Source organism: Pinus tabuliformis, chromosome 5_2, assembly GCF_031772625.1.
Source record: "Pinus tabuliformis cultivar Carrire ecotype Pingquan chromosome 5_2, CPIR1, whole genome shotgun sequence".
NCBI classification, from domain to species: domain Eukaryota; kingdom Viridiplantae; phylum Streptophyta; class Pinopsida; order Pinales; family Pinaceae; genus Pinus; species Pinus tabuliformis.
Genome location: NC_142306.1, coordinates 861,900,167 through 861,911,584, shown reverse-complemented (window position 1 = coordinate 861,911,584; position 11,418 = coordinate 861,900,167). Strand labels below are relative to the sequence as shown.

The following is an 11,418-nucleotide window of genomic DNA, read 5'->3' as shown; positions in this document are numbered from 1 at the left end:
TTAAGATATGGAAGCATTATTGATCTCGCATTGAGTTCGATTCTGCATCATATTCACAATCTCCCTCATTGGAGGTCGCTCTTCAGTAATGTCGCGTAAGCAGAGATTAGCAATTTGGATCATGTTCTGTAGCTCCATCGCGTGAATGCAATCTATCAAATTTCGATCAACAATTTTCATGAATTTGTCGATGTCTTCTCTGAAACGATATGGCTGAGTCCATTCTGCCAGAGGTGTGTCTTCATGTAGTGCTTTTAAACCTGTAATTAGCTCGAGAAGAAGCACACCAAAGCTATACACATCACTTTTAGCTGAATATCTTCGTGTTTTCACGTATTGGGGATCCATGTAACCATAACTCCCTCTAACAGCAGTGACCGTAAACTGATTGTCTTTTGGGCCTAACTTTGATAGTCCAAAATCAGCCAATTTAGCACAGTTGTCGTCCACCAGCAAAACATTTGCAGACTTAACATCGCGGTGCAATATCGGGGGCCTTGCTTCTTCATGAAGGTATTGCAATGCTACAGCGACCTGACAGGCTATGTCCATACGAGATGGCCAAGATAATGGACTTGGGAGACCTCTCTGCGTGTGAAGTCGATCATATAAACTCCCGTTAGAAATGAACTCGAACACAAGAATTCGCTCACCTGCGGATGCATCCTTCACAGAATTGTTATGAGAAAAATATAGCAATGGAATTATTTTATAAAAGGATTATATATATATATATATATATATATATATAATTCTAATAAAAAATTATTTAAGAATAAATTTTGATGGTTCATCCTATTTATTTTGATTAAATAATAATATAAAGTAATAAAACTTATATTGCAATCTTATGAAAGATGAAAAACCAAAATCTATATTATTGATAAAAAAAAATATTGGTATTTGAAATTTTATTGTTTAAGTTTAAGAAAGTGTTTATTGTTTAATTTTTTTTTTAATTTTGAATTTATAATTTCTCTCATATATAGCTCTTAGATTCACTTTTAATAAATTTTAAATAGAAAACCTTAAAAAATAAATTTATGGAATATTCAGTTCTATTTCACTACTATGTTATTGTATAATAGAGCAATTAGTTTTAGCTTTATTATCAATCTTGAATCTATTGTGATTTTGTATTTATATTGGAAAGAAAGATTAAAATTGGAGTTACAAATGTTTTCAAATTTTGAAAAAAATTGATATATAACAGATCAAGTGTGTTGAGTGTAGTTCAAATATTTTAAGTTTTTTATTTTTTTAGATTTATTCTCCTGCATGTTTGGTTTAAAATGTAAAAAAAATTATTGAAATAATAAATTTAAATTTTATATAACCTAAACCCAAAAAAGAAATGAAATTGAGAAGAATTAATGATCTGAGATCCTGTACCAAATGTTAACAACCTGTAATCCAACATCCAACACAGAACTTTTCACAATGGCTAACATGCGCATCTTTTAAGTGAGAATATTGTGGGATCCGACTAACCTGGGCAAGGTTAATTATTTGATTTTGTCTATGTATGTAGGGGCGAGATCTCAAAGAAATTAGAATCAAGGAGAAAAGAAATTGGGGTTCCAACCAAGGGAATTGCGAAAGAAGGGAATAAGAGCACACCTGCTCGTAAACACAATCCGATTAGATCCACCAGATGAGGATGACGTGGAAGTCTGAGGAGCACAGATAATTCCTGTTTGAATAAATTAGGATCTAAATTCGTTGCTCTCTTGACGGCGCCCACCCGATTACCTGGTAAATTGGCACGATACACAAATCCAGAGACGCCCTGTCCAACTTTTGTTGTGAAATTGTCAGTGGCGTTAACCAGTTCCTCCCTTGTATATGTGCATATTCCTATGCCCTCCTCCAACCAGTTCAGTTCTTCCACTGTGTGCGAGCGTAAGTCTATAAGCTCCATCTCCAAATCGTTCCCAATAGGGTTCGCTGGCTGTTCAGTTTCGTAGGTTTGTGGATGTATGCTCACTTCGAAAAAGTTCCCGCTAGGGTTTGCGAGTTGCTTCACGGGGTAAGTGCGTTTGCGGGCAGCCTTCGTTTCTTTCAATCTCATCACAATCGCGATGACAACAATGGCGATGGCGCTTCCTATTCCTAGGGCGACGAAAACAATTTCGGCGGATGTAAAACTCGGAGGAACCATGCCAGTCGATGCCATGATTTCTGTGATTCTGATATTTGCTGCGTCAACGCATTGTTCGGGAACAATGAACAGCAAGCGATGCAGCGAAGAAATAGCAATGAGCGATCAAGCGAAATCCGCGTTTGACCTGTTACCTACGAAAATTGGTTGTCAAATTCACACTTTGGAATTTCGTTTACTGTCGCTCAGATTACGATTTGGCGGAGATGATTGGTCCTATTGTATGCATGTGTCTTGCAATTGTAGATTTTAAAAATAAATTTAAGATAGGGCAGAGATTATTGGTCGTACCATGCATGCGTCTTGCAATTGTAGGTTTTTGAAATAAAAATGAGTGAAATGATGCAGTTGTGCGGCGTCCGACGATATAATTTTTTGGCCTCTATTGTGTTTTTAAATATACTAAATTGACATGTAACATAAGATATAATTATAATTTTTATTATTTAAAATATGTATGGTTGGCAAAGACAAGGAAATTGGTAATTGCTTTGTTACGAAGTACTATGTAAACTATAAGATTCAAGGTAGAGGCCATCATGAGGTAGCCGATGCCTGCTAATTTTTTAGAGGTTAGGAATTTCGTCCACATAGCATAGTACTTGAGGAAATTAATAGCCTCATTTTTAGCAATAGAAGCACCACTTCATGTCATAACAATGATTGGTAAGAGTTTCAAGTGGGGAAAGGACCAACAAAGGGGCTTTCAAGAGTTTAAAACGAATATCAATTAAGCACTACTTCTGACATTTTGAACTTGGAAGAGCCTTTCAAAGTAGAGACATCTACAAGTGGCTATCCTATGGAAGTGGTCTTCATGTAGGGAAGAAGGCATGTATGCAACCATTCTAATGTATTTCATGGGCCAGTTCGCAATTGATCTACCTACAACAAGAAGCTCTATGCCATGGTGCAAGCTACGAAGAAGTGGAAATACTATATAATGGGAAAGGAAATAATAATCCAAAAAGATCATCAATGACTATAATACCTACAAGCATAGAGTAAACTATAGTTGAACAACCATTGCAAGTGGATAGGGTTTCTAAAATAGTTTCATTTAGTGATCAAGTACAAGGAGAGAATAAACAAGTTGATTGTAATGATTTTAAGTCCATCCACATCAAACATCATAACTTTGGGAACTCTTATGCACATGCATCCTTTCACAGATGATGCATATAGAGAGACATACATATAGGATGGGGACTTTAAGGATGCATTTTAGTAGTTGTAAATCTAGTGTCATGTACATGATGGTGATAGAAAAAATGACTATAATATCTAGAATGGGTTACTCTATAGGTTATATAAGTTATGTGTTCCTAAAGGTGAGTGAGTGTAGCTAATCAGACAAGATCACACTTGCAAGGCTGCAGAGAATCTTTATGTATGGAAGATATTGGCCAACTTCTAGATGTATGTGTACTTGCATCTCATGCAAGAAGATGTATTAGGTTCATAATAGGATGCATGATTTGTTGTACTAGGAAGCCTATTTACAATAAACAAGGTCTATATCATCCTTTTCATGTACCCACTTGTCTTTGGGAAATAATTTACGTCGACCTTGTGGCAGGTTTACCAAGAACCAAGAAGGGACATGAATACCTATTTGTGGTAATTGACAGGCTTAGACAGATGCATGTTCTAATGTTAATAATTAGTGAACTTGTTCTTTAAGCTAGTCTGGGTGCACTTTGGGATACATGGAGTAGCATCATTTGAAATAGAGACACAATTTTTTTTAGCTCATTTTGGACTATATTATGGGAGAATATGGACAGAAATTTAAAGATTCCATCCACAGAAAGATGGGAAAATAAAAGTAGTCAATAGGAATTCGATGCATCTTTAGAGGGGTTACAATCAGAAGAATTCAAAGAAATTGAAAAAAATATGGTATATATACAACACTCTTATAAAAACGCACTCCACACTTCTATTTGTAGTACCCATTTCAAACTTGTTTTGAATATTTTACACCTTAACCTTTCGATATTGCATATGGACAACAAGGATTACTAACAAATGTTATTAAAGGGGATGCCTTAAGGCCAGAAAAAATTGTTGAGAAGATGAGGGAAATCCATATATAGGTATAGGAGACACTGTAGTAGTCGTACGAAAAATAGAAATCCAAGCATGATCAATAGAAAATAAAGAAGTTTTTTGAGGTGTGAGACAAAGTGTGGTTATAGGTGAATAAAGAGTGGCTACAAGGTCCTAGTAAAAAAATCAATGCTCTATGATATGGACCCTTTGATATATTGGATAAGGTGTGAGATAACGCCTATTAAGATAATTTACACACATACATGTGCATTTACTCAATGGTGAATGTAAAAAATTTGAACCTTTATGAGATTTCCATGCCAAATTGGGAAGAGGAATAGGTCCTACCTTCTTTAGAGGATTTGGCACCAAATGCTTAGTCATATTTGGTAGAAATTATATATTTGTAGCAATGGCTCAAAAATACAAGGGGCAAAATCAACTTTGGAAAATTGGATTCAAATGATAGCTTCTAGCCAAGGCTAAATGGTACACCCAATAGAAGGCTGAGGAAAAATGTCCTCACATCATTAAATAGAAGCTTTTGGGGACCAAAATCCTCCCAAAATTGGGAGGTACTATCCATATTGCATCACTATATTAGTTTTCATCCATCCTAATGCTTTTAAAGTGGAACAAGTGGAGGAATTCTTGGAAAAAGTAACTAGGTTCAGTCTTCATTTAATGTATTTCAGTCATCTTGTAATGTACTTGTCAAAAGAATAAAGAAAATAATTATTATTATCACTTAATGCAACATGGGTTTCATGCTTGTGTCAGCATGTTTTAGGTCAAATTCCCCAATGAGGATTTTTAGGATTTATTCTGAGTCAATAGAGTCATCGTACTTTTAAAGTGTCTGTTCTTAGGATTTTGTATCATTTAAAAAGGTTAAGTATTGAGTCAAATATGAATTATGTTGACTCCACACCATGTCGGCCTTAAGTTGATCAAGTCAACCTCAAAGAGGGTTCTTTGACCTCATCAAGGGACTATAAAAGAAGTGGTTTGAACTCCATTTGAAGCACACTCTCAAAATAAAGTATGATATATCTTGTATCTATAAAAACTGTGAATTGGAAGAAGGAGAAAAAGGAAGTGTGAGTTTGGTCGAGGAGAAGGAAAGAAAGAAAATTGAAACTTTGGTATAACTCTCTCTCTCTCATGTGCCCTAGTTTGGGAGATTGATGTTCTCTTATTGATGTTGTAGCTAGCTGTCGTACGATGGTGTTGCCATTATATGTCGAAGTTTGTATTGATGGGTGATGTTGCCTTAGGAAGTTGTACTTGGCTAAGATCGAAGTTTATAAGAAAAGATCAAAGTATTCCAGTGAAGATGGAAGTCTAAAAGGAAAGATAGAAGTGACTGGGTTGAAGAAAGTGTTGTCACTGCTACTGCTACTGCTAGGTCAAGAAGGATCATTTGCAAGAGAAGAGGAAGGTTGACTTGGTGTGGAGGAAATTTTGTGTCAAGGTCTAGAGTCTTGGAGTATCTCCGGGAAACTATTGAAGGAATAATTAGTGACTGGGTTTTCCCCTAGTTGTGAGCCTATATCTATTGTCCATTTTTTTATGTGCTTTTTCTTTGGTAATTTATTAATGAACTAAAAGAAAGAAGATATATGGAAACCTAATAAGAATTAAAGAAAATCACAAGTAATTATGAAGTATAAGAAAATATTTCTACCTTTCTAGTTTTCTAACATGGTATCACAGCTTTAGTGAAGAAATAAGAAAAAGGTAGTCTGAAGCACTTGATCAAGGAATCATTCAAAAGGATTATTCAAGGGAGGAAGTCTACTATATTCAAAGACAATGTATAACACTATGAAGGGAGAGAACAAACTTGAAGGAGCCTCAAACTACAGGTCTGAGAAGAAGAGGATTGACTTCATCCTTGAATAGAACAAGGTTCTATACTTGGTAAAAGGAAAAGTAAAGAATCCTACTGATGACTCCAGTGACGCTGACAAAGTAAAGTTCAAAGAATTATAAATGGTGGCCATGACTCTAATGGTAAAAAGATAAATGACAACCTTGTCCCATTTATAGTGAACATCAATCATGCTCAGGAAATGTATGAAGCCTTTTCAAATTTATTCACTATTAAGAATATTGGTCAAGTATCTAGGTTGAAGAATGAACTAAGGACCAAAATGATGACTAAAGAAGATATAGTGACCTCCATCTTTGCGAACATAGAAAGAATGAGGAACGATCTTTTGGTCATTGATTAATTTTCTCCAAACAAAGAATTTGTGATCACTACTCTATTAGTATCACCACTTACTTGGGGTGCATTTTCTGCAGGACCTAACAGTTGGAAGGAAGCTCCCATGTTTGAAGAACTATGGACTACCTACAACCAAGAATAATTAAGGATGTCACTAGTTGCCAATTCTAAAGGAGTTTCAAATGCCTACACTGCTCAACATAAAGGAAACTTCAAAAAATCAAAAGGACCAAAAAGGAAGGTAGATGTGTTCAAGGTAGAATGTTATCAATGTCATAAGAACGGTCGCTACAGGAGTGACTATCCTGAAAATCCAAAGATGCGTACTTGCACTACTATGTCCTTTGATTTTAGTCTTAGACGTCCTATTTTGTATTTTTGATGTTTTAGAATTTATAGGTTTTAACATATTTTTGGGAAAGAAATTTTTCCTTTATTTTTGTAAGTATGCCTCAAGCTTTGGAGGGAGCCCTCAACATCTCGCAAAGATAATTTTATCATTTCCTTTTAGTTTTTGGTTTCATGTGCTCATTTAATTTTTGATTATATTAAATACTAATCACCATTCTCCCTCAATTTTCTTGATTAGGAAAAACATATGTTATACCCTCAAGGAGTATGGAAGTCAGTTACCCAAGGTAAGGGTTGTCAAAGGTATGCATTAAACTACAAAACATTGATTTATTTAAATCTTTTATTCATTTGACAATCTGTTACTAGCATTGTTATGTCTAGTTATATTGAGTCCTATTGATTCTTATTTTGGGTGATTCATCATTTGATAAATCTACCCCACTCATATTCTTAATTGATTCTACAGAACCCTACATAGGTTCTTTGGAAAACCCTAACCTAAGGGTATGCTAATGTGAATGTCTCAAACCCTAAAACTACTTAGGGTTACTCAAAAATGTTATTTGGAGTTTTTGTTGATAATGTCATGTTTGGGATTTTGGTATGATCAAGAAAACCTAAATTGTTAGGATTTAATGATAAAGTATAAAATCCTGAACCTTTGAAGTATTGGTAATTTTGGGTTTTCTATGTTCCTATATTGAAATCCTTGGTGGAATATGTAGGAAAGACCCTTATAATGTCTTACAAATTATTTCCTTGGAATGTGTGTTTATCTGATCCAACCCTAGTCTAATCAAGTTTGTTTGTGTGACTCTTATTGATATTTGTGAAGTTAGGTTTGACTAACACATGATATGAAATTAGAAAGGTGGTGTTGGTTATTGAGATTTGTTTTTGGATACACCCCTGGATCCCTGGTTTGATGGTTAGCAAGTAAGTCTGATGGTACCTAGAGAGGTTGAAATCTTGAGTCTATATTATTCCCATTTGGATATATTTCCCTAGTCAGTAGTCTAGTCCATGGCATTGTGGTTCCTAAACTTTTGAGATACCAATGGACATATTTCCCTACTCGGGAATCTAGTCCATGACATTGTGGTGCCTTATGTTCTTCATGGTTCATATAGTTGAGATCTTCCTTGTACTTTTATATATTGAATACATCCCTAGTTAAGAGCGGATGTTGGAAAATGTAACTAGGTCCAGTCTTCATTTAATGTATTTGAGTCATCTTGTAATGCACTTGTCAAAAGAATAAAGAAAATAATAATAATAATAATAATAATAATAATAATAATAATAATAATAATAATAATAATAATAATAATAATAATTATTATTATTATTATTATTATTATTAATTATTAAAGCATGGGTTTCATGATTGGGTCATCATGTTTTAGGTCAAAGTTCCCATTGAGGACTTCTAGGATATATTCTAAGTCCATAGAGCCATTTTATTTTTAAAAAGACCCTTATTAGGCTTTTGAATCATGTAAAAAGGTTAAGTATTGAGTCAAATTTGAATTATGGTGCCTCCACACGAAGTCAGCCTTAACATGATCAAGTCGGCCTCAAAGAGGTTATTTAACCTCACGAAAGGACTATAAATGAAGCAATTCAAACTGCATTTGAAGCACACTCTCATAAGGAAGTTTGGTATCTCTTGAAGCTGGAAAAAGTGCGAATTGGAAGAAGGAGGAAAAGGAAGTGCAAGTTTGGTCTAGGAGAAGGAAAGAAAGGAAATCAAAACTTTGGTGCAACTATCTCTCTCTCTCTCATGCCCTATTTTAGGAGATAGAAGTTATCTTGTTGATTCCATAGCCATTTTCCAAGTGATGTTGTTGCCACTATAGGCCGAAGCTTCTGTTGTTGGGTGGTGTTGCCTCAGGAAGTTGTACTAGGCCAAGATCGAAGTTTGTAAAAGAAGATCAATGTATTCTAGTGAAGATCTAAGTCTCCAAGGCAGGATAGAAGTGACTGGGTCGAAGAAAGTGTTGCCATTGTTGCTCCTACTAGGTCAAGATGATCATCTACAAGAGAAGAGGAAGGTTGACTTGGTGTGGAGGAAAGTTTGTGTCAAGGTCTAGATTCTTGGAATATCTCTGGAAAACTATTGAAGGAAGAATTAGTGGTTGGGTTTTCCCCTAGATAGGGGTTTTTCCTTGGCTATGAGCATATATATGTTGTCCATTGTTTTATGTGCTTTTTATTTGGTAATTGCGTGATGAACTAAAAATAAAGAATATATAAGGAAACCTAATAAGAAGTCAATAAAATCAAAAGTAATTATCAAGTATAAGAAAATATTTCCGCCTTTCCGATTTTCTAATAGGAATTATCTCACCAAACCACATGTACTAGCATATCCCAAATTAGAAATTTTAGGTCTTAAAACATCCAAAAGAATTTTGAGGCATGAAATTGAATTTTTTTGGAGTAAAACTTTGTCACCTAATCATGAACCCCCTACCACTATTCTACACACAAATACCTTTCCAACCTCACAATAATCACCTTAACTAGAGTCTATAAGTAAATTTTATGCCACCTAAAATTTCACGTTATTGTTTTGACAACCATGATTTGAGAGGATGGCACATTAGCCCCCATCATTCATGGAAAATCGACTATAAAAGTGATCACGATGAAAAAGATTTTAGAAGAGCTAATATTGAAACTCTAGTTACCAGTTGAAGGAGTGAAACTTAACCACTAGTAGGCTATTGGGTTGTATTAAAACTAGGCCACTAGGAGGAAAAGGGGTTCCATTGTATTTGAGTGCATTTTTGTTCCATATATGAGTAGATTAGTCGAGAGCATTTAGGGAGAGAGAAAAAATAAAGGGTTTATGCACTCTAGCAGTGCATGGGCCACATGTCTCACTTTTTTTAATTGCATCCATTTCCATTTAGAGAAAGAGAGAACAATGTAGCATCACCTTCCAGTTGGGTTTTCTTCTAAAAGTGTTTCCTAAGTCATATATTGTGTCATTGTATTTTATGAGTGATTGTCCTAGTTTTTCTCTATTTTTTGCATAATTATAGTTTTTATGCTTACACAATAAATAGTATTAATATATCCATAAATGTAAGGAGAAATAAATCCTCATAGTGTAGATTTCATATTTTATAATATATTTTAGTAGATCTATTGTGAAAAACTTTTCAATATAAAATCCATCAAAATTTACCAATCAATTATATGCATTTAGAAAAAAAATGTCTAATGCAGTGGAAGAACCTAAAAATTGCTCAATACAATATAGGATGGGGAAAGCATGGAAAGAATTTCATAACAATGTGAAAAATATATAAATAGGTAGCCAAATTGAGCAAGAACACTTCAAAATGATTCAATAGAAACAAATACTCCAAAATTTAAATGAAAATGGAGTAATGAAGGACTACATTTTAAAAATTGTCTACAAAAAAATAGACACAATCAAGCCAAATTCCTTATTGAATATGTTATAGGCTATTAAATTCCTATCCCGGTGACTAGCATGCATCATTAGTGATAGTAGAAAAATCATCCACATTTTAAATAATATTCCCTCTCTATCCCCCTTCCATACTTGTCTCGGTATCCCTCCTTCTGTCTATCTCTCTCTGTCTACATTACTCCCCCACTATCCCTCTAATTCTCTCCCCCATCACTCTCGCTATCCCTCTCTTTTCCTCTCCCTCTCTCTTCTTCCATCTCTATCCCCCCACCATCTTTCCCTTTATTTCTCTCTCTTCCCCATCATCATATCTCCCTCTCTCCACCTCTCCCTCTCTATGTTTGTATCTCTCTTCTTCCCCCTCCACTCTCTTCGTCCCTCCATCTATCCTTCTCTCTCACTGTTTTTGTTATTTCATTCATCATCTTCCAATTAATTCTTGAACCAATCTTTTGAACCATAGTTCCCTCACCAATTCCCCTTCATGCCATTTAATTAATCCTTGTAGCTAAATAAAATCACTTTGTCGAATGTAAATTTGGGGCTTCAATGTGTAGAGAGGGTTTCTGTGTCATTCAATTTGAGATAACAGGCCCCTGTCTCAAACCATATAAGCTACTTATCCCCTTGATTAGTCTTCAAGATAAAAATGTCTCTTGTTCAAATCCCATCATGATGTTGCCATTTTTTTCGCAGGATCGGTCTGTATAGATTTTTCACAACTTGGATCAACATTGGTGGGAACTGAAGCTGAATTACACCTCCTCAAGCTTAGACTATTGAAGAAGTAACTAGGTTCGTTCTTCATTTAGTATGCTTGGGTCATGACTTGATGATGAGCTTGTCAAAAGAAAATGTAATTATTGATGTACTTGTCAAAAGAAAAGAAAAATAAATTTATTTTGTAAAATAAAATTGTTATTATTATTTAAATGGGTTTCTTGCTCGCCATGTTGTGGTCCTAGGCCAAACACTCACTGTGTGCTCTACATGTATTTTTGACAAGTCAAGGGGTCAAGTTCATGATGTACTATCCCTTTGAGGGCTCATGTAACAAGAAATAAATATTATTAATCTATTTTTTGGAGTCTAGAAGCCTTCAAGTGATGGGTCAGCCAACTAGCTACATGTCGGCCTAGTGAAGGATAATTCAATTCCTAAGAATCC

The 11,418-nt window shown here is 34.8% G+C and overlaps 1 protein-coding gene across 1 annotated transcript; it reads right to left on the bottom strand.

Annotated features, from left to right (window-relative positions):
* LOC149162033 (pto-interacting protein 1-like) lies at positions 1-2,176 on the bottom strand. Its single transcript, XM_089435075.1, has 2 exons — positions 1,621-2,176; positions 1-653 (listed from the first exon to the last, which is right to left on the bottom strand). Exons 1-2 carry the CDS (start codon positions 2,174-2,176, stop codon positions 1-3), a joined length of 1,209 nt encoding a protein of 402 aa, XP_089291201.1.
* Positions 2,177-11,418: the final 9,242 nt, after the last annotated feature.